This window comes from Fulmarus glacialis, unplaced genomic scaffold (genome assembly GCF_000690835.1).
Source record: "Fulmarus glacialis isolate BGI_N327 unplaced genomic scaffold, ASM69083v1 scaffold8648, whole genome shotgun sequence".
NCBI lineage: Eukaryota > Metazoa > Chordata > Aves > Procellariiformes > Procellariidae > Fulmarus > Fulmarus glacialis.
The window spans coordinates 144,875-169,018 of record NW_009227559.1 but is presented as its reverse complement, the minus strand read 5'-3'; the positions used below and the strand labels follow the sequence as shown (position 1 = coordinate 169,018).

The window sequence follows — 24,144 nt, the reverse complement described above, 5'->3', positions numbered from 1 at the left end:
AGAAAAACAACTTATATATTTTCAACACTTTAATAGCAATGTAGAAGTTGGTTTAAAAAAAAAAAGGGGGGGGGCGGGCGGGGAACACGTTGGGGTTTGGAACATGCAGTTAGTGTTACCATAATGAGTTCACACTAAGAGGACTGCTGCCTAGCAATTGCCTTTGTTTGTCCCTGCACACACTAATTAAAAACTTTTCTTCCTGGAACTTCCAGATTGCTGATGTGAGCAAAGTGGGTACATGGCCTCTTACAAAGCTGTAGGTAGTGATTAGAAATGTTTTTCTAACCATTTTGCTTTTCAGGTTGTCAATGAGCATCATAGTCTATAATATCAACACTATTACATTTGAACCTTTATTACACAAAAATTCTACATTCTAAACAAATATTTTCTATACTGAAAATTACTGTAACTCAAGCAAACGACTGTATCTTAAATTTTTTTGTGAAGTTAATTGAGAACTTAAAACAGAGCCATTGCAATAACTTGTTTGTATAAGGATGCTAATGCCATTGCAACATTTTCTTAAAGGATGCCAGACAATTATATGTAGAATATAAAGAAACAAAAATGAAGGCGAAAGAAGATGCCCTGGCTAAGGCTGAACTTGAAACACTTCAGAGTGAGTTTTTACCACTGTCTTAATAAACAAAGATATAATATGATATACCTACTACACAGGATGTATGTGATCAAACATTTTTATAATCTTCTAAAACAAGTGCTTTATATATTTCTGTACTGCTGTTAAATTTAAATAAGCTTTTAATTTTGTGACTAATTTTGCAGTAGGCTGCTGGTTTGTTCCTATAGAAGCACAAAACTCAGGTGATAGTTATATAGTAGCAACAAAAGCATACTTTACTAGAAATGTTGCTTGATGGGAGAGGGAAATCTCAAATGTATGGATCTCGAAGTATACATTTTCCAAAGTGACCTCTTGCGTTTTGAGGATTCTTGTATTCTCTTTGTCTGTAAATATTTTTTTAAAATAATATGTTTAATAATTATTTTGTGCATATTGAGTTGATTTTTGTGATAGAAATAGAACATAATTTGTTCATCCAACAGCATGGATTCAGACTTTGGAGATGGATTCATGCTATTTTTGAAATAAATGCCTCAAAGTCTTTACGCTCGTATAAAAGACCAGAGAAGGCAATTAGCATTTCCCTTAATAAAGTATTCAGAATAATTATAGCTGACTTTTCCTTTTCTTCTTTCAGTTATTTGCTTTTTCTAATGATTAAACCTACCCTCTTCTGAAGATAATTTTAAAAGTTTTTTTGTCTGTTTGTATGTGCATGCTTGCTTTATTTACTATACGTAAGTGCATGCTTTTAAGTTCCTTTATTCTGACAAGTGCATTGAGTGCCCTATAATAATTTACTAGCTTTGAGTATGCGTAAGCCTTTAGGCACTTAAAATACAGCTGCATTATTTATATTTACAAAATAGCTTGATTTTGTAAAATCAGCAAAGAGATCCAGTTTCAGCGATAATTCCTAACTTATCTGTAGCTGAATCTATTTTGAGAAAATGGATAACATTCAGCACCTCAGCGAGCATCGTGGACCCAGGCCAAATCTAGCAAAATAGTGCATTTAATGCTTGTTAGGGAGGCCTGCCATTATGTTTGAGATACCTACCACAAAATGGGCCCTTGAAAAGGGTCTTGACTCGGGTTATTAAAAACTTGTTAAATTGTCAGATAGTAACGTATTGCCATTGTTCAAAATAGCTGGCATACATTCTTCATTGAAATCTGTGAACTACTGTTATAAAAGGACTAGTTTTTGAAAACAGAAGTGCGAGTGAAAGTATAAAGTCATTAAAATTGTAGCGTGCAGGCTACACTGAAAGACCATGTGTGAACTTTTCAGTATTTCTCCTCTGCCAGGTGTCATGTGAAAGTCACTTTTTTTTTGTTACCTCCAGTAGCAGTGCCCACATGTGAGAGGTGTGGATTTGGCGCACTTCCCCCTCCAGGTCACTCCTGACCTTTGACAGAAGCACCACCCTGTCCCCTGTCATGCTGCTGGGTGTGACGTGGCATGTGACCCCCATGTCTGCCAGGTGACCCAATGTCACTTGCGTGAGCAGGGTCCAGTCCTCACCAGTCGCACTGGATGGCATCCTGCCCTCCCTTGGTAGGCTTGCTGGCAGAGAGCAAGAGGAAGGATTGAGAGTCACCACCTGTGATTAGCAGAGTTTGAAATTTGCCACGGAATTAATTTGGTCAGCCATAGCAGTGCTATCACTGGGCAGCAGAATGAGCTGTTGGTTAACTTCTTTTAAAAGAAATAAGACTCCCAAGAGAAGAACAAGAGATGCATCTATGTTACTGTAGGCAAAAAAAAAATTATGTAATTTTTTCCTGAAGCTTGCATACAAAGCATCTGTTAAATTTGCTTATTTCATTATATTGTTCTGCATTGTCACTTCACAATTAGCATAGAAAGGTTGTAAGTCACCAAATGTGCATTTTGTTTGCCCCCATTCTTCTTAATTTTAGATACCATCCGTGGAATGCGAATTCATAATAACAGTTCCATCTATCTAATTGAGTAAATGTATCTCATGCAGATTAGCAATAGCTGTTTTACAGTGCTTGTTTTTTCATGACCTAATTGCTAGTTTACCCCCATGTCTTTTTTCTGAAATTGTGCGGTATTCTGTAGGCAGCTTGAACTAAAACCAGAGAAGGGTACTGGAGGAGGAAAATAGAATTTGCAAAGTAGGAAAGAGAGGACAGTATTGAGATGTCATTAAAGTGCTATATTTGGTAAGGAGTGTGAACAAGTAATTTCTTGGTAAGTCAATATTACACACAATTTTGATTTGTTTTTCTGGCACTTTTGCTGTGTTTCTTACCACTTCTCAATCTATTCAAAACTGTCATTACTACCTTAGTAAAATATAGCAACTTTACAACTTTACCTTACAAAAATATAGCAACTAACAATACAGACCTTATGTTTCTAGGAAATGTGGGTTTGTATGGAATTACAGATAACTGGGTGTTTTATGTACAAAAATAGAAATGGTTTGCCTTACATTTTCTGATGCCCTTTTCACATTTAGATACCAGAAGACAAAATATATTTTAAAATGAAAGTGCTTTGATTAGTAAGCTTCCTGTTAACTTCTCCCTCTCCTGTAGTGTCACACATGCATATAATCCCTGCATCGGAGTGATTCTGTAACAATAGATACCCCTGTTCTTCATAGTCATGGGATGTAAAATAGAGTATGTATTAACTGAACCGAGTAGTCATTAAACTCAGAAGACTTAGGCATACATTGTTGGGACAGATGACTCTGCCCGATTTTAAACTCAAATTGCAAGGTTTGAGTAGTTACTAAGATAAATTCTAGCAGCTCTACTGGTCCTTTTCTTGCATGGAGTACTTCTTTCAACCACGTCCATTTTGGGGGAAAACACATCTATTTTTCTTTCTTTATACTTAGCCTTGGCAGTTCTCTTACTTTCTGTTCTTCTTATGTTTCTTCTCCCTGATGTCCAATATGAAGATTTAAATTTATTTTTAAAATATGCCTTTTTAAAGAAATAGCGCCTGCTTGATATTGCAAGTGAACTCTTCACTGGCATCCCAATTACCAAATATATTTGCATTGTAAATCCAAAATTCTTGCCAGGATGTACAAGGCATCTGGAAAAAATCCATGGCAATAAACTATTTTGTTTCTAGTTATAAACCATGTTGAATAGTACTTAGTTTTTTGGGTTTTTTTCCTCATCCTCATCATTCAAGCTTTAACTGAAATACAAAGTTACTAGCACTATGGTTGCATTGCTAGCCTTCTTTCTGTATTGGGGCTTTATGATGGTAGCTATAATGGTATTTATATCTCTGTATAGGGCTTTATAGTAAGACATGTCTTACCTGAGTGCCTGCTGTGAAAAATTCAGAGCGGTAGTAAAACCTTTAATACATTTAATTAAGTTTGATTAGGCTTGGTGGTTCTCCCTTTCCAGACAGCTTGGAATACAGCATGTTGCTTGGGTAGCTTTTTATATTGTTTCATGAAACTTAGGGACAGAAGACATCACTAGATCATTTAGTATAATGTGTTTATTTCAGACCCTTATAGGCAAAAATCAGTGAAAAATACTGATTCTCATGACTTTTCTTGTTTGACTTGTACCAGTGATGCACTTCAGCTTTTAGCGTCTTGTTATGCAAGATACAATGTTGATCAGAAAACCTTGAGATGCCTTCTGTTCCTCATGGTTTGTACAGACAATTTTACTCTTATATAGTTGTATCTTAATTTCAGGATGGATTTCTCTAGCTTTAGCTTTCAGTTGTTCATTATTGGCGTTTTTCTGTGCTTAAAAAAAAGAAGTTTTATTTATCTGCAGGTTTTCTTTAGCCCTTAATTTCTGTGGATTTTCTGTACTCTAATAGTTTTCCAATGTAGCTGTAAGTATTGGGCCCTGTGTTTGTATATATTTTTCTAACATTTGTCATCTTCTGATTATAAAATCACGTTTCTTCTATTATTACTGTTCTGTTTACAGAATCGCAATTACCTTAGTTCCCATTGCTCTGTTAGCTCATTTCAGATCGCTTGTCTACCGTAACTGCAAGCTCTTACATCAAAGGTTCCTTGCACACAGCCCCTCATAAGTGCAGATAGGGCATAAGGTCCTTAACTATGTAATTTTCAAAAATGCTTTTGATTTGATTGGTCCCAGACTACCAGCCAGTCCCTGTTCCTACTTCCTCCTGTACTTTCCTCTTCACTGTAAACCATTTTGACCAAATTTATGTAATCTAGCACTATACTGACGGTGACTTTATGTTTACTTCCAAGTAATTGACAAATACCTTGGATAATTGTTTTTCATATAATCCCTGCCAAAATGCAGTGTTTGCATGCCTGCTCAGTAATGATTTGCTGACAGACAGGTTCAGAGAAAATTAATTCATATAATGCATGCTTTTTTGGTCGGCGTGGGTGTGAACGTTCTGATCACTTAATTGTTACCTCTGAAGCCTAATTATGGCAAACTAAGTATCATCAGTTTCACTGATTGTTTTGGCAGGCCTGCTGAAAGGATTTTGAAGTTGTAAGCTCGTGTGCTTTTTCCAGTTGTTTCAACTAGGCTATACGATGCCTCTCCCTATAAAACTTGCTTCAGATTTTATGGAAAATATTCCACTAATATACAGTGTCATGAGGTTCATTTGAAAGAGGCTTGCGTGTTTCATTATATGTTTGTTGGAAGGCAAATTAGCTCTCAAATATTGGAGGTTTATTTCTAACCCTTTCATATTATGGGGATGAGGTATTTTGGGGGAATAGGAAGTTCTGGGAAGGGTAGATACTCAGAGAAAAAGATGAAAGACATCAAACCCTACAGCTTGTGAGAAGTTTTTTGTAGTTGAGGATATATTCATCGCTGAGCATGTTTTTAGTCAGTTTGCTCAAAAATAAACTAGCTTCTAGGTCTCAGTACAGCAGATGTATATATTTGTCTCCAATTCGTGATGCTTTCATATAATCCCGTTGGCTTTATTATGAGTACAGAAATGTATATTTTTTTAAACATATGAGTGTTTGCCCCGTATTGCATTAATATTGAATATAATTTGCTCCATTTTTTCAGTAGACTGTCAAAAGCTTAGTACAATTTTTTTCTCAGACTTTTGGGTCTATTGTATTCTATCTGACTGTGTTGCTGTACATGCAAGTGAATTTTTCTCTGTCATGTTTTAAACAAATTTTGATGCTGTAAATGCTTTGGTTGTCTTTAATAGATACATAGGTAAGTGAACAATATTGAAAGAAAAGGAGATCTCAATGCAGTATCTTACTGACTTGCCAAAAAGATGTTTGCTGTCTATCTCCGTGTGTGATCATATTTATTGGTTACTAGTGCACGAGATACCAGTCAGTCTGTCCCTTTTCTTTCTGTGATTTTCAAAACATCACTGTCTTTTTGACCATATTTTCTGTGAATTCTGTGAATTCTTGTTCATGCTTAAAGCTTAGAAGCCTTACAAAGAGAGGGAGCTCCAGCTTGATGTGTCATACTTTCTTTGCAGAAGTTCAGCACTTTTTTTTAATTTGTTTTGTTTCTTTCTATATGAAGTGGTGATTTTTTCTGTGAAAAATTATCTGAATTCTTTACATTTACATCAACTGGCAGGTAAAATCAGTATATACTTTTCTGAAAACTTTAAAATATGGACCTCTGATATTCATTATGGAAAAAGCACCACTGTTTTATTACATGGCACTTGATCCAAAAGGCCAGCTGATTCCTTATCTTCTAAAAATGACAGCTGATATATCTTAAAGCAAATAACCATTAGCCAGATACTATTAATTCTGCCACTGATAAAATTAATGTAGTAACAAGGTGGAAGGACTAACAAGGAAGGTCAAAGTATCTGATTATGTGCAAGTAATTCATCAAACTTCAAAACCCAGATCATGGCACCATAAACTAGTAAAATGTATAGCCAGTAGTGGAATAGTTTTGGAGGCCTTTAGAAACATAAAGTACTGTACAGGTTAAGAGAGTTACCTAATTGTTATCTGTTGAAGTCTGGGGATCCCAGTGATGGGTGTGTTTATATGCTGTTCAAACATAGGGGACAAATTATATCTCTTTTTTTAACTCTAAGTTGTTAAATACACAGTCAAACTTAGTCTTCTGGTAAAGAACTTGATAGTTCTAAAGGTGGAAATTACTCATAGAAAATTAGTATCCTTGCAGTGTGAATTCAGCAAATGATAAACCAAAATTTCTGCTACAGAAGGACTAGAACTCTGTAAAAGTCGTAACTCATGTAAAATACTGATCATTTTACATTGAGGTGGTAGATATCAAACAATTTCCATAGTGCTTATGATCTTGGATTATCCATTTACTTTCTGCTGTTGCCTGTTTTTTTTATTCTATTTAAAAAACTAGAAAGGTTACTACACTGTAATTTGGCAATTAAAATACATAATGTTCCCAGAAAATACTAGTGAGAATAAGCTATTAATTTACCCTATTGAGCTTGAAGTCAGGCTCTGGTTTCACCAAGACTGTTTCTCTCCAGTGCATTTAGTTGTGTGAGCACCAGTAACTCTGGTCATAGTTAAGGTCCGCTGGATATCGGTGCCTGCATAGGGCATAGTGGTCTGATTGTGTCTCCAGTGGACAGTGGGTAGGCTGTCACAAAACTGGGAGGAACCTCTGAAATCTTTTTCTGTATGTTTTTCCTGCATTTCAGTTAGGTTTATATGCAATGATAGTAGAACAGTATTTGAGACTGGAGGAGAAAAATGCGTTTTAAAAGCCTGTTCTGTTATTGTGGATGGCCACATAGTCTAAACCCAGCACCATTAGAAGATGACACTAAGTACTAAGGCAACACTTTTGTTCTAAAACTCTGAATCACAGCTTCAGTCGCTACTGTCAGCACCATCAAACACATCCCTGCTTTAGGTTGTGGTGGTGGCAGCAGCACCAGCTTCCTGGCTGTCTGTCAAGCCTTAGCAGATGTAGGATTCAGCTGTCTAGGCATCATCTACTATTTGGAAAACCTGATCCTTATTCTCTTCAGTGGAAAGCACCAGGTCAGGTCGAAATTGTCCTTTGGGCTGGCAGTTGAATTGGTGATAATGAAAAGATAACATGGAAGGAGAGAGGTTTTCTTCCTAGTTCTTCCATCTGCTGTGGACTTCTGTTGTTTTGGGTGAAATAGTTTCAGTGATCTGTTTTGCTTTCTTCATCTTTACCTGAAAGTACAACAGTGCTTGGCTGCCTTAAGTTGAGGCTTCATAGTGTACATCATTACCTCTGAACATAACTTCTGAACTTCCCCTATCTAAAATCCTTTATGATGTTACCATTAAACCACTTTTAAGTACTTTCCTGTTCTAAAAAGTGGCTTTTGAAAATTCTGAGGTGAAACTGTTCTCAATGGGTTATTGGGAGTCCTGTGTCAAAGGTGCTGTGACTTCAATTCTATTTATTTTTTTTACTTCAATATGACAGCCATTGTGGTATGTAAGGGATATGCTGAATTCCTTCGTCTTTTTGTATATGCACGGGAGACAGTAGAGACAGATTTTTTTTAATTCTGGTTGAGTGCTTGTTTGAGGTTGTACAGCCATCTCCTCTAGGTGGGATTTCTCATTCCTTTGATAGTCAGCAAACAGCGGAGTGTCTTATCTATGTTAGGTCTTCCTCTCTCACTTAACTGCCTGAAGAAAGCCTAGACACTGTCTTTGATACCTCATTTTAAAGTGGGGTGCAGTGGGTTTCGGAAATACTGTTACAGAATTAGTTCTAAAACTAGAGAAAGAATAGATGACCTATTTGCAGGCTAGGCTTTTCATTTTTAAATGCTAGTTAGGTGTATTCAGGCTTTAACGATTCGCACATTTTGAGAGGGAAAATTAGCAAACAGTAGCTGATGGAGTGCAAGATACAGGAAAATCCAACTGTCTCAGTGTGTCTCCACTGTTAAATAATTCCAAGTGAACACATGCAGTGTGCTTGATTATTTTGCAGGATTGAAATACAGTAGTGGAAATTGTCATTTAAGGTAACTTCCTAGAATATTTTTGCCAGTATATGTGTTTGCAGTAAATAGCTGGTGAAGCCATTGTTACTTATCCTGACTCCAGAAGCTATTACATATGGCAACTTTGGAGAAAAATGAGGTAATGGCTAATATATGTGATTTGGTTATAAAAATTACATTTTGAAACAGACAAAAAGAATTTTGCAACAGTATTGTCTTTAATAACATCTGAACAATGAGAGAAATGCTGGTTAACATTTCTGGGCTTTCTTTTATATAAAGTAATTTAATTATATTTACTATGCATACCTATAGAAGGATGCTAAAAAAAATCCAAATACAAGTTTTATTGAGAGTAATTTGACAATTACAAGCAAAATTAGAGATTTCTCACAAAAAGAGGTCTCTGAACAACATACATTTAAAAGTTTAAAAGATCATTAGTAATTTTGTTAACTTTCAACATCTGTATGAATTTCCTGTTCTTCTTGGACTTCTGAAAGGTGCCATGAAACAGTTCTCTCTCCATTTATTGTTTTCTTAAGTATTCAGTTCCTAGGAGTTTATCAAGTCCATGGAGTCTTTTCACTGTTCTGTTCTGTTGCACATATACTGTTAGGAGAAGGAATTCTGCATCAGAGTCTGTAGGGAACAGTCCTTCTGTCCTCTTTAGGATTTTTTTTTAAGAAGGTTTTAATGAAAAACAGGTATTTATCCTCTGGTGCTCAGAAAAGTATTAGGGCATAGTTCCAAAGGCAGATAAGCTGATCTAATGGCCTACGGCTGCTGCTAAGTGTGGTTCTCCTGTTCCTTGCCCACCACCTTTAAACGACTTGGATTCTTTCTTTTCGTTTGAGTGTAAAGGAGTAATTTTCTACTAGAATAGTGAATTGAATTAGTTTGCTAAGTGATTGGATGACTGTCGAAGCACAAATAGAAGATAGAGGAGCACATAAGCACACAGTGGAGAGTGGAAAAGTGGAGGCAGAGTAGAGCTTTCCTGTTTTGGCTGCAGCCAGCTGTTCGATCAATTTAGTAGCATCCTTAGGAGCATCCAGTTATCATGCATATTTTTTAAAACAATGAGGAAGAAACGAAAGAGTCCCACTTGACATATCTGAAGTTTCTGGATGCTTTCTGAGTGCTCAAGCTTCTTTTTCTGATCCTCATCCTCTTGTCTTTCCTAAAGTTCTGGCAATTTTCAGTCAATCTTAAATCTTTCTTTTGAGATCATCTTATATAGCGGATATGTTTTCAGTTGCTGGGATTTAGGTTGTTGTTATCCCTCCTTCCCGTACCCTAAGTTTGCTGCTACTCTTTAATATCATTTGAAAGACAGATTGAGCAGAAAACAGTGATCAGTTTGAGAAACGAGGTTCCAACATTTAAATCTTCCTAAATGTGTAAGTGCTAGAACAGAGCTATTTGTAGTTAGCTTCTCTGTTCTCAGATTTCTCTATCTACTGACTCAGAGCCTTTTACTCAGCACAGCTGACCATAAAGCAATACAAAATTGTCTAAAACTCACCTTTCCGCCTTTGCCAGTTTCTTTGAAGCCAGCTGGACTTTCGAAATCTTTTAACAACTCCCTATGCTTTTGCCTGTACTAATCTTAATTGCCAGGTAGTGTAGCAGTGGCAAGAGCTAACTGTGTTTTTGAGGGGCTCCTCATTTGGCCCTTTAAGACATAGTTCAGATAGAAGAGGGGCTAAGTGTGTGCGTTGCTGTTTACTTTTCATAAAAATAAAATTATTATGCAAAACTCTGAATTCTCTTTTTAACAAAGAAATTGAAGCCCCTTCCTCAGTGGAAATTTTAATATAGCATTAAGAGTTGAGGAGCTAAGCCTGCTTCTGAATTATACTTCTCTGCAGTATCAGCAGCATTATTTTTTCTTCTTCTTTTTTACTCTTGTGTAGAGGAGAAGAAGCCTAAAGTCAAGAAACCAAAATTGGAATTCCCTGTATACACGGTTCTGGAGTCAAGTGCGTATACACCATCATATGATCATGGAGCTTCAATTGAAGAGATTGAGGAACAGATGGATGATTGGTTGGGAGGCAGGAACAGAACACAAAAAAAGAAGGTAAATTCAAAATCTTTCGTGTTATATATTTAAAATGTTGATTCATTTGCTTGCCTCTTAAGAAAATGGAATAATGTATGTATACCACCACAATATTCATATACTGTTGAAGTCTAGAGAAATATTAATTGTCAGGCAGAGACATAATGGAAAAGTTTATATCGATATTCAATGTAATTTGTGTAATGATACGGGAAATGTTGTTATAATAGGATGTCATTCATGAAAATACCTGAAAGCTCTCTATGGTTTCTAATATAAATACTATTCTTGTTCACTAGAAGTTAGTAGAACATAATGCTGTCAGGTTGTGTGAGGCTTGGTTCTTTCTCTTAGTTGCAGTTAATAACATTTTGCTTGCAAGAATAGATTCTTCTCTATTTTAAAAACAAAAAAAAAGCAAAGGAAAAAGAAACCTTTGCTTCTTAATATCCAGGTGTAGTATCTTTTGATTATGGAACTGCTTATGTACTTTGTGCATTTCATCTGACTTAGGGAAAACAATTTGACTTAGGCCTATTGTTAAGGCTCTTGCTACTTAGAGATAAGGGTTCTTAGTGGCAGTTAGTGTACTTCTGGTAAATGTTATTAAAATATACTGGCTTGAAAATGTATAGTTTTCATCTTAGAACTAGATGAGATACACAGGTGACAGAAGAAATATTATAAATTGGTCTCCTGACTTGAAAATCTGCCTTGCCTGGAAGACTGAAATGAGAAGAATAGTGTGTTTGGAGTGTAGTTAGGGCAACACATTGACTTGAGCATCAAAATAGTGAAAGAAGTTCCTGCTGTCATTTGTTTGATTCCTCTGCTGATTTGTGCTGCAGATTTGCTTACTCCTTAGTTGTTTTCAGGCCTGTGAAAAATACTTCCTCCAATTTTTAGCCAGACCTCAAATTTTTACTTAAAATAATTTGGATTTTGCATAACCTGTTTAATCGTCTACCACTATTGGATTCCTAAGCTTCATGACTTCCCAGTTGCCAGTTTTCTCTTGCTGTTACTTTTATCTTTCTGTATTATTTAGTACGTCTACATTATGTTTACTTTTATATTTCTGTAACAAATCCGTTCTGCAAATATGCTTAGCTTTTGACTTCTGTGTAAGGGATTGACACTCTGAATCCTTAAACACTGGAGCTCATTTTCACGCACTTAGAGAAAATAAGAACTCAGGTCCTTAATTCTGTAGATGAGTTGTCTGAGAGTTAAGAGCATATATACAGTCATTGCTTTGTTTACCTTAACTCACAAAGCTCCTGTGGATTAGATTCCTGTTAGTTGCATCTCTGTGAACCAGCTTTGCTTACCAGGCTGTGTGGGCAAATGATTAAAGGAGAAAAGATGTATGTTTGTTTACAGTAGCTTGGGTTGGTTGCATGCTTGTCTATCTGGATCCCCAAATTCACCTTCCCCTCTCATGAAAATTGAGTCTTTCTTTGGATTCCCGTGAAAATGAAGGAATTTAATAAGACTGGGCCTATTCCATCTATAATTTTGCACTTCCTACACAGAGTATATATATATATTGTGTCTTCAGAGTCACTGCTAAGAGAACAAGATGTAGGTACATCCTTTCAGAAACAGGAGTCACAGAAATTAAAACATATCAAAGAACTGTTATTAAAAGGTAAGTAATTTGTTTTTCTATGCTTACACCTAGAGGTTCACTATTGCATCTCATCACTTTGATTCATGAGTTTGTTTATTGAATTATATTCTGTTATAAATGGGGTTAACATTTTAGGGACAAGCAGGCAATTTGCAGGTATACTGTCTGGGTAAAGCGTTTGACCTGAACAAACTGTGATGAGGTGTGCTTCCTTTCCTTGACAGCTAATATGTTACCACAATGCAACATCGACATTTAATACAGTAGTAGAGAGAAACAGATTCATAAACTGTTCAAAGAAATGGAAAATATACGTTACTGGCTCTAGTAGCTCCTAGGAGCCATTTGTATGTCAATATGAGAATATCTGTGTCATACGATTTGTAATAAGCTCACTGGGAAAATGGTTTTACCACAAGTGAATTGTTTCTAACTGTCATTCAATACTTTTTCCATTTTAGAAAGATGTCTTTTCCTCCACTACACATCATAGATGTGATTTGGGACAGGATCCCTCTTCTGCCTCCCTCTTCTGCTTCTTGCATGGACATGCAAGTAGCGTGTAACATTCACCTCTCAGTTCTGCCTGTCTTAGGAAAAAGTTACTCTTTCATAAATCATTTTGCCATCAGACTTTTTCTTGGGATTGTCATGCTTCACTCATGAGAGAGCTTGTTAGCTTTTTTTTCCCCTTTTCTTTCATGATAGCTCAGGGATATGGACTATGTATAGTCAACCAGGCTTGAGAGCAGTTATCCATGTGGAAAGATCAAAGTAGCTTGATAAAATATTATATTACTGTCATCCATCCAGAAATAAGGAAGTGGAGTTGCTGTCCCTGATGTTGGTATACCGAGTGTAGATTATTACAATTTATTTCATATTATTCATGAACTGCTTTGCACTGTTGACATTTGTACTTTAGGAGGTGCCTGTAATCCATGGACTAGTGTTTTGGAAGTGCAGTACCATGCAGAGTGCCTGGTTTGATAAAAATTTACATTATGTTCAGTTGTTAGGTTGAAGTCAGTCCCCGAAAGGGTTGTCAAGCATTGGAGCAGGCTGCCCCGGGAAATGGTTGAGTCACCATTCCTGGAGGTATTTCAAATACATGTAGATGTGGTGCTTAGGGGACATGGTTTAGTGGTCGACTAGGCAGTGCTAGGTTAACGGTTGCACTTGATGATCTTAAAGGTCTTTTCCAACCTAAACAATTCTATGATTCTATGGCTCATGGGCTACAGTCCTGTAAGCTGTTTACTAATGTTTCTTCCAGTTTGGAAGAGTACATTTGCACTCTTTAGAGGAGTGAATTTGGAAGTCTGAGGTTATGAATTTAGATGCATCGAAGCTGTATAAAAGAAAAATTAAGATTTTTATTATTCCATCTGCAACAGGAGTCTGGATATTTTTCTGACAGATACTAATCTAGAAAGTAACATTATCATAGACTAAATAGCTTTGTAAAGTAGATTTGCCAACATGGAGAAGATAATGGCTTTCAGAAGTATCTGACTCACTATTGTTTCATAAGAGCTCTACATTTTATTTGTAGAGCAAGAGTGTGGCTTTGGCACTGCAGAAAAATAAAATGACAATTCTCATTGTAAAATAAATATTACTAATTATTGATGATAACTGGAATTCTGTATTTGTAAAGAAAAAAGGATATTTGTGTTTCTGTTAAGAGTTTGATGGGTTTAAAATCAGTGGTTTCAGAGGCCAGTGTCCTGGGCTTCCAAAAAAAACCCCAAAAAATCTCTTTTGTTTGGTAGCCTAGAAAGGCGTAAGTTTTTGCTGATCTTTTCAATATGTCTGAGAAGTCAGGAGGTATAGGAATAAAGTGCAACTTGACAAAAGTTAAGCTGTTGGATATTGTAACTGAATAGAAGAAAAATAAATGTTGATGTAAAGAAATAGGCCAAGAGGAATTCGTCAGAGAGGCTGGAATTAAGATTAATCATGATCTGGGGATAGCTTTGGAATAAAATGAATAATTTGCTTCAGTGTTTATTAAAGATTATCTTGAAAGTAAAGGCTAATGAAAATTGCTTGGAAATGAGAATTAGCTTCTCTAATGGGGAGGTAAAGTTTTAATCTGAAATTCAGAAGACTTTGTAGGCTAGTCCTCACCTCAGAATTCATTTAAAGTATCATTCTTACTGAAGAGCAGACATTGTCCTTTTTAAGAAGGAAAAAAATATATGCCACTGTCACCCTACTAAGTGACCTAACTGTCAGTTCAAAATGAAATAGCAGCCATGTAAAAGTACATGGAGAATAATATAAAATGCAATTTGGAGAACCAGTGTGTTTGGAGAACCAGTGTCTACTAGTTTTTATTGATAGTTGCTTAGAAACATTTGGCTTTTTTCTGTCTTGTGTCTGAATGTGGTATGGAGGCTGTTAATGTACTGTTGATTACTGTTTCCATAGGGTTTAAGTATTGAAGTAGATAAGGAACAGGCTATAGAGAAGAAAACAGCTTCCTTCTTAGGCAAGGTAAAATGATCTACGATGGGATGTAGAAAGAGGAGTGTATTCCAATTTTTCATAAGGTTACATAGCTGGCTGAAAATGTGCTTATAGCGTAGTGAAGTTATTCTTCGGTCTTAGTTTGAGAACACACTAAGTTGATGTCTATAAAGGGCTTGTCTTGTTATGTTGTTACTCTCTACTTAGACCTGAATATTAAAAGGAAGTGAGCTATTGGGAGATATTCAGATGATATTCAGTATTACAGAACTGAGAGGTAATTTTTCTGCATTTCTCTGCAGCAGTGATCCATCCATCTTTAGGACTTTTTGTATAGTTTCGATCGTTGCACTTTTCAGAAAGAAATAAAAGTTAATAGGAAGACTAGATCAGCAATAAAAAAACTTAGAAAGTCGTATTTATGAGGAAAGGTTAAATAGGTGGAATTTTAGATCAGAAGAGGGAAGCTGTTGGGTAATAACTGAATGCATTATTTTTCCAGTCCATTCCAGGCTGTTTTAGGTAAAATGATAATCATTTATCATTACTTACTACCTTTCATAAATTTGGAAAGAAAGAAATTGAATTTAATTTGCAGCCGGGATGTTTAAATTCAGATTTGGGAACACATGTAGGGGCAGATGCATAACTAGAGCATGTTACCTAGACCATTTATGAAACCTTTCTTTGACCATCTATCCTGTTCTTAAACTCCATCTGTTGAAAATAGTGTGAGCAGACTCAATTGTATGAAATGAAATAATGAGACTCTTGAGGGATTTTTTCTATATAGGAAATCGTATACTTACCTAGCACTAAATGGCATATTCATGTAGCACTGTTTACACTATTCATGCAAATTGCATATGACTACGAAGCTGAGAGGAATTACTAAAAGCTCATTCTTATACTGATAACAAAGCTTTTCACAGCAAGTACTGAGAAAGTTTATTTCTAAAATTATTTTTGTTTTGTCACTGAATATTTGTACTTCCAGGTGAGATCATCTTTCAGGTTGTTAAGAAGACATAAGTAGCTTGATTTACTTAGCTTGAGCTTCTGAATTTTTTTTTTTCTTTATCTGTCACCAGAAATTGACTGGAAAAAGTGTTCTGTGTATGCTTGTTAGGAATTAAGGGAAATTTAGAGGGAATGTTATCATGGGCTTCCTTCTAGGTTGCATTATTTTGTGGTCTGCATATGTTGTTAAGCCACTATTGCATTACTTTGTAGCCATTTAACCCTGGAAGAAAAAAAAGCAACTTATTAGAGGACATGTTTTGTTACATCTGATCTTGTTCTGTCCTTTTTGCAAATATTTATGCAAGAATATATGTATTTACCGTTTCTGGAATCATTCATTGATGAATCATTGTGAAGTAATTTCTCTCCCACTGGGATTTCTCTCATATTCTTTCTTCTGATTTGATTTTACATGATTTGTAACACATGCTGTTTTCATGAGAGTTCATTGTTTATGTGAATAATGTTGTTATTGCATGAAAGTCTTGGCCCTTGAGAAATCAATGAGAGATTTATCGTTGTCTTCAGTGGGACCAGGATTATAATTCCTTTTGGTTTACAGATTGCTCATCTTCTTTCACTGGAATCTCCTCTTCGTTCCATATCATTATTTGACTCATTCGTCTCTGAAGATAGAGTTCCAAGTTCTACCTCAATGAGGGGTGAATACTTTTGACCTTTTGATATTTGCTTGCTCTGTAAAGGAGAGATAAAGGTGGAGAAAGACAGTGCCTGATCCCTTCCAGCTGGACCAGATGTATGAATAGAAAATCATGTTTCTCATTATTTTTGTTTTTCATGTTATCCTGCAGCACTTCTTGGCATTTGGGTGTTTTTGATATTGCAGGAGCACCTGGCTTGATTTTACTAAAGCAGGAGTAGTAAAAACTATTTTTGTGCACAGTGCTTCGGAAACTTAGGTAATGTGGATCTCCTGCATTTGCTACACTTTTTACCCTTAAATTAGGATTATTAAAAATACCATGAAACAAAAGTATACGTAAGCATGGTTTTTACACAATTTATTGGTAGATGCTGGAAACATGGTAGTTACCATTTTTTCCAGTTGTTGAATTCTAGGCTGTGGTCATCTTGTACTGAACTGTTTTCTGGTTAAAATGCAGTTTGTGGTTTTATTTTTCTCAGCCTGGGTCATCAAAGCACTGTGTTTCATAGATAGGACATTGATAACAGAGTGAGCTTTTTAATCATGAAGGTTTTATTTGAAAGCGTTGTGGAGCAATGATATAAAATAACTTAACTTTAAATGTATAAAAGGAGGTCTCTCTGCTTTATAACATTAAAGGCAAAATGCTATACAAATGCTAAATTATTATTTTGTTAGTTTAAAAAGTATAGTTTTGACAATTAAATCTTAGTCATCTTATAATCTTGCACATTTCATAATTGCCAGCTAGCCTGCCACCTGCTCTCTTCTGCCTTGAATCTTCCCACATCTGTGCTGCTTTGAAATCTGAGTATGCTTTTTCTTTAGTAGCAAATAACATGGTGCTTGTTCTAATCAGACGTCGTATGACGGATTACCTGAATACAGTTTCCAGGCTTTCAAAAAATGTTAATTCCTTAAGCAAGCAGTTTGTATCTTAGCAGGATTAAGGTGCTGTGTAAACCAGATGTTTTAATAAATTGGTCTTCAAGGGGAAGGGTCATTCTATTTTAGTGTGCTACCTGAGGTCATCTAGTTTTGAAATAACTTAATTTTCTTTTTCTAAGCAGTGAAACAAATATAGTATCTGAAAAGTGTGTCTGTATTCTAAATCTCTTTTATTCCTGGGACAGGTGCAAGTAAGCAACTAGCAGTCTGAGGTTCCTCATGGTGTCCTGCTAGTGTGCCTCGACCCTGACCTAGAGGGATTGCTGTAGGTCGAGAAAGTGAATCACTCTGTGTGCCCATTGAATTTAAGGCTCTATATTGAGAGTGCCAGCAACTATACCTGTTAGTGTCAGTTATGAAGCTATTCACTAGGAGCTAGTCTAAGCTCATAATACATTTTAACCTGAGCTCCAAACTCTCATCAAATGGTGATGACTTCGAGTCACTATTGATCTGGGCCATATTGAATTTAGTAACCCTGAGGTGAAAATCTCAGTATTCTATTAACAAACTCTTAAGCAATGTAGTGTCACTGAAAAGATACTTCATTTAAAAAAAAAAACACCCAAAAATCTGCATTAGAGTGGTACTGAAAGTGTTAAGTTAGAAGACTCCAGGCTTTCCTGTAGTTTATTATGCTTTGTGTCACTGCAAATGTTGTGGACCCAGCCTGAGTAAAATACTGAGTTTTGCATTTTAAAATAACTCTACAGTTTATGTCCGATAGGTAACTCTTACAGTTATCATATTTACATTAGAGTTATTAGTGTTAATGAAAAAGCTACTTCTGTCCTATACACATACTTTTTAAAATAGGTGTTTAAGTCTACCTATATGATATACTCGGGCTCCTGCCTGAGGTCAGTGAACAGATACAGAACAATATGTACATGTTTCTTCTGTGCAGCAGAATGATAATGATAAGGTATTGATGATAACAGTTGGGACAGTGTGGAGAAGGCACCCTTTTGTTGTATACCGTGTTTTTGTGAAATAGGGAACAGGACTTGGTTTACCAAAACAGTAGATGGGCACCTTGGTTATTCTAAAATGTTCATGTAATTTTATGTCCCATACGTACATATTAGTGATTCTATTCCTCTTTGTTAGCTACCAATTCAGTCAGCCTAATGAACAAAAGAAAATGAGAAAAACTTAGAATTTTTCAAGTATCATACTTAAAAGCCAATGTTTTTGTTGGTTTTATGGCTAATCTTTTTGTTTCTTTATGTGACTGTTGAGCCAGAGTAGTCTATTTCTAGCAAATTAATGCATTTAGCATATTTCTAGCCAACTGGTATATTTTTTATTTTGTTTAGAAACAATAGATTTATGTACTCTTTGAATCATCTTTCCTTAAATGCAGACAATAACCTTCTTTTCAGGCTTCTGTCTTAAATATTTAAGCCTCTATGGACTTTACTTTGGAATTGAATAGCTTTAAGGAGAGAATAAATGTGATTTTTTTAAGAAAATATTATTTTTAATTACTGAGTTTTCCTTGGAGAGGATGACCCACATCTTTAGATCTAGAATAAGACCTCTCTGCTTTTGAGCTGTGAATATCAAGTCATTAGGGTCAGAAATCTAATTTCATCTGCAGTATTAAACATGCAATGCTTTTAATCCTCAGCTTTTCTTAAGGAAAAATAAAGTTATAGGATGATGATACATTCTTCGACTAGCATCTCAAGTTGGTGTTTTCAGTGCTATGGCAGATACACATCAAAGAATGAATTGTATTTGTAAATGCAAAATGAAGAAAATAAATTCTCCTAGCGATGGATTCAGAGAAAATAGTTGTTATGACTGGGACAAATGCCAGAAGTAGTAAGCATTGAACCAAGAGTTACAGAGTTTTGCCTAAAATAGGTCAGGAATATATGAAGACTGTGAATAAACACTAACTGAACAACTGCTATGTAAGAATGTGGAATTTATGTATTCCCTTTTCTGCCTTTCTCTCTTTGACCTATTAGTTAGGTTGGATAGGTTAACAAAGCATGGGAAACTTTATTTCTTTATTTATTCTTGTATTTACAGAAAGTAATGGTGTATTTATAGACTATGTAATTCAATAATATTCTACTCTCAAATGTGCCATGCTCAGGCTGGCTAGAACTAGTTTGGGTGGAGGGGTGTTGTAATCTATGCAAGCAGGAAAGTCATGCTATGAGCCTTTAAGGAGAATATTAAAAAGCATCTAAATGGTGTAGAGAAATGATTTGATATGACAGCCAGGGAAAAAGTTTTTTGGAAACTATGTTTCACAGCACAACCAAAATTCACTCTAGATTGCAAAGGAAACAAACAGCCAAAATATGTATTTCTCTACGGACATTTCCTAAAGATAGTAACAATATGTTATATAAACACTTACACATTAGGTTAAAAAAAAAAAAAAATCAGCTGTGCATATGTATTGAATTAAGGCCATACAGTTGACATTTGCGTGATATTTCCTGATCTTGATTGAGTTTTTAAACTTTCTGTCTAATTAAATATAGTAGCATAGGTTCTTGTCTTGCACAGACAAGAAGAATAATACACTGATTTCAACACCATGCTATAGATGCTGTGGTGTCAAATTCTAGCTTTCAGTAGTTTTCAACTGAATCTGTTACTCTAGAAGAAGTGATTGATGTGACTTGCTGCCATAATTCAGTCTGACTAGTTTTACATGTGTGTTTTCCGTATGAGGTCCTCAGTTTTTTGAGTCTGTCAGTTGAAAACTAACCAAGAGCTCAAGTTAATTGTGCAAAGTGTTAATCTGTGTGGACAAACACACAGGTTTTTTAAAATGCAGCTCTGTTTCTGCACTATAACCTCTGTTTAGACAGCTGCCTGGGTCTAAACTAGGACTATATATCTTCTGTTACATTAACTTTTATAACTCAGGTTGGACTTCTTAATTTACCTCAGGTCTCAAGTCCTGTTTCATTTCTGAGATCGACATGATAGTTGTCTATCACAGAAAGACATGGTAGTTGACATAAGAGAAACCTCATACCTGTAAGGAGAAACAGGAACTCAGTCTTTCTCGGTGAACCGTGGAAAATCTGACTCTTTTCATGGGGAGTGTCTCTTCTGTTCTGAAGCTGATACCCATTTTACATAAATTTGCAAGAAGCTGTGCAGTGCCTTTGTAAATATTAGTCTTCATTGCACTGGTTTTGTCTTCTAAGCCTGGGAGAGATGTAGAAAAACATCCGATGGGACTGCTCCGATTTAGCCCAGTTGGGGTCAGGGGGTGGTGGAAATCCTGATTTTCCTTGGCAGTGCTCCCTCCCTGACGCCTTCCAAAACAGTCACTCCTGTCTCAACTATGAAAGGAAGAGTAGAGAAGCAGAAGGAAGAGACACATAGAAGGGGTAGAAGCTGGAGGAAGATGTGAAAGCTGGTTAATCACTGTGACCTTGCCCCACTTGCTCCTGCTCATCTGACAGAAGGGAGAGAGAGCAGTCCAGAGTTGACACAGTGTATCCTTGGAATTTTGCCAATAAATGAGAGGCAAGGATGATAAATATCCCTGAAATGGGATTTTCACAGGATCCACAACTTGGGGATTGGAAAGAATTTGCAGTTTATGGCACCAGCTTCTGTAGTGCAATTCACTGCTGCTCTTTTTGGCTTTTTAACGTGAATTTGAAAGGTGCAGACTGTTGCAAAATAGTTACTTTTCTTGGTGTGAGTTTAGCTATCTTTAAATTGGAGCATGAAGTTAACTTCAATTAAATATGGTTTGAATTTATAAATATAAATAAATATTGATGTTGCTATATCGTATTTTCCAGAGAAACCAATTAAAATCTGGTTAGATTCAGCATCTTACCTTCTTTCACAATGCACAGTGCTGCTGCTTTCCTTTTCTTCCTGAGACCATGACTATAGTGGGGTTCGTCAAATTTATTTATAGAAATTGGCCAGAAACTATAATCTAGGGTAAACTCCAGCAACTAAAAATAAACTGAACAGTGTGAGAGATGTTTGGCTTTTGTTTTCCCAGTAAAGATAAATATGTAATCCTGCCTTGCCGAGGAATGATTTAACACTACCAACATAAGCATTTTGCCACTTAGGAATTTTCAGAGAATCTCAATGTAGTTATTAGCCATTTTCTGTATAGTTTTTGACAGGCAGGGTGCAGTCTTGAAAAGATCACCTTTAGTCTTCAGACCCTCAGTTCAGCACACTTGAGCATGCAGTTGCATTCCATTTAAATGAATAGGGGTTGTGTCCATATTTGAAGTTAAGTACACTTTGAATTGGGATGCAAATTATTTGGCCTGAACCATTCTTTATAAAATGCTACTGGATAATATATTACTTACCTAAATCTGCAAAAGCGGAAAGCACTCTTAATGATGGCACAATATGAGAAATGGTACATTGCAGTTGAGATTTGTTTGTCATTTGGTGATGGTGCTTCCCATAATTTCCAAAATGCAGAATTTCTTAAATACAGTGACTATTCTTGAGATGCAAATTATGAAGGAGTGGAATTTGCTCATTTGCGATTGAGTACTATGGAAAATCTGTGTTTTGCTGCAGCCCAGGACTCTCACAAAGTAAGCATGCATTTACTTACAAAAAGTAGCCGTTTTGATGTGTTGTATAGCATCAGATTTTTTTACTTAGACCTCTTTATGGAACATGAGCATTCTGACCATCCAAAGTTCTCCTAGTGGTGTTCTCTTTTTAATCATGAAATAAACTGTGTGCCTGGATTTGTTATTTTGTTAAAACACACATGCATGAATACAGAAAACATAATACTTCAATTTTTACTATTTACAGGGTGATACTTGCAATTCACATTGGAAATCTGATTTGGAACAGCTCTATAAAGAAAATAATGTCAACAGAGAACCTAGGTAGTAAGTTAGTTGGGGGGTGGGTTTAACTGTGCTGGTCTGGACTGGATATCTACTAGTATTAGCAATATTTCGCTGCCTTGCACTTTTTCTTTATTGCCCTTGTTTGTTACTTGCCCAGTAACGAGAAAGTGAGCACGGGAAGAATGAGACTGATGTTAATGGTACATTTTCAAATGGCCACAAATTATGGGAAGGAAAAGCTGTGTGTATGAGGAAAGCGAAGGCTAACTTTGATTTTTAATTAGCCCAGACTTTGTGGTTATATTTGGGAATTTGACAGGCCGATTCAATGTTTATATGTTAAGCAGTTTAAGTAGTGTTGCCCTTATTTTCAATTACACAGATACTATTTAATGATAATTAGTATTTTTTATATTTGGGGTTCTTTTGGAAGTGCAGTTGCTTGAGGTTGCCATCACAGATCTGTTTTTTATGAATTCATGAAAACTACTCAGATTTTTTTTTTTTTTTTTGCCTCCCCCATCGCCCCTCGTTATTACATGACAACTTGGACTGTTGGAAAACAGAACTGAAAATTTAGTTTAGTATGGGCCATGTTAATGACATTTTCCAGGTAGCCCATTTACAGTCCTAAATGCATATTGTTTCTGATTCTTGCAGGCATATTCTGATGGAATAGTAGATGCTTTCCTTTTTGCTTTCCTTTTTGCTTTCCTTTTTGCTTTCCTTTTTGCTTTCCTTTTTGCTTTCCTTTTTGCTTTCCTTTTTGCTTTCCTTTTTGCTTTCCTTTTTGCTTTCCTTTTTGCTTTCCTTTTTGCTTTCCTTTTTGCTTTCCTTTTTGCTTTCCTTTTTGCTTTCCTTTTTGCTTTCCTTTTTGCTTTCCTTTTTGCTTTCCTTTTTGCTTTCCTTTTTGCTTTCCTTTTTGCTTTCCTTTTTGCTTTCCTTTTTGCTTTCCTTTTTGCTTTCCTTTTTGCTTTCCTTTTTGCTTTCCTTTTTGCTTTCCTTTTTGCTTTCCTTTTTGCTTTCCTTTTTGCTTTCCTTTTTGCTTTCCTTTTTGCTTTCCTTTTTGCTTTCCTTTTTGCTTTCCTTTTTGCTTTCCTTTTTGCTTTCCTTTTTGCTTTCCTTTTTGCTTTCCTTTTTGCTTTCCTTTTTGCTTTCCTTTTTGCTTTCCTTTTTGCTTTCCTTTTTGCTTTCCTTTTTGCTTTCCTTTTTGCTTTCCTTTTTGCTTTCCTTTTTGCTTTCCTTTTTGCTTTCCTTTTTGCTTTCCTTTTTGCTTTCCTTTTTGCTTTCCTTTTTGCTTTCCTTTTTGCTTTCCTTTTTGCTTTCCTTTTTGCTTTCCTTTTTGCTTTCCTTTTTGCTTTCCTTTTTGCTTTCCTTTTTGCTTTCCTTTTTGCTTTCCTTTTTGCTTTCCTTTTTGCTTTCCTTTTTGCTTTCCTTTTTGCTTTCCTTTTTGCTTTCCTTTTTGCTTTCCTTTTTGCTTTCCTTTTTGCTTTCCTTTTTGCTTTCCTTTTTGCTTTCCTTTTTGCTTTCCTTTTTGCTTTCCTTTTTGCTTTCCTTTTTGCTTTCCTTTTTGCTTTCCTTTTTGCTTTCCTTTTTGCTTTCCTTTTTGCTTTCCTTTTTGCTTTCCTTTTTGCTTTCCTTCGTGGCCAGAATTCACATCTGTCTTGAGCTGTGAATTCTTTTCCCGAAGAATTCATTGACCTATGTACTCTAGAAGATTTGCAGTTTCCTGTTCTCTATCAAATGGTAATACTTCTGAAACTGCATTTAAAAATCCAAATAGAGTGGTGTTTTGAGAGAGAATTAAACAAAAAACTTTTATTCCTTTTCCTTGGGAATTTGTCTCCACATTAATGTATCACAGGCCAAGCCTAATTACCTATTCAACCTATAGTTTATTTGATCTGCATGCCTGAGTGTCCCACAATCAA

At 35.8% G+C, this 24,144-nt stretch overlaps 1 protein-coding gene across 1 annotated transcript in view; it reads left to right on the top strand.

The window, feature by feature from the left end:
- The window catches only part of DNAJC1 (DnaJ (Hsp40) homolog, subfamily C, member 1), a 76,742-nt gene that overhangs the window by 24,438 nt on the left and 28,160 nt on the right, over positions 1–24,144 (top strand). Inside the window, exons 7-8 of the mRNA XM_009583180.1 lie at positions 535–625; positions 10,481–10,647. Of these exons, the coding sequence (XP_009581475.1) occupies positions 535–625; positions 10,481–10,647 (258 nt within the window). The remainder of the gene's footprint in view (positions 1–534; positions 626–10,480; positions 10,648–24,144) is intronic.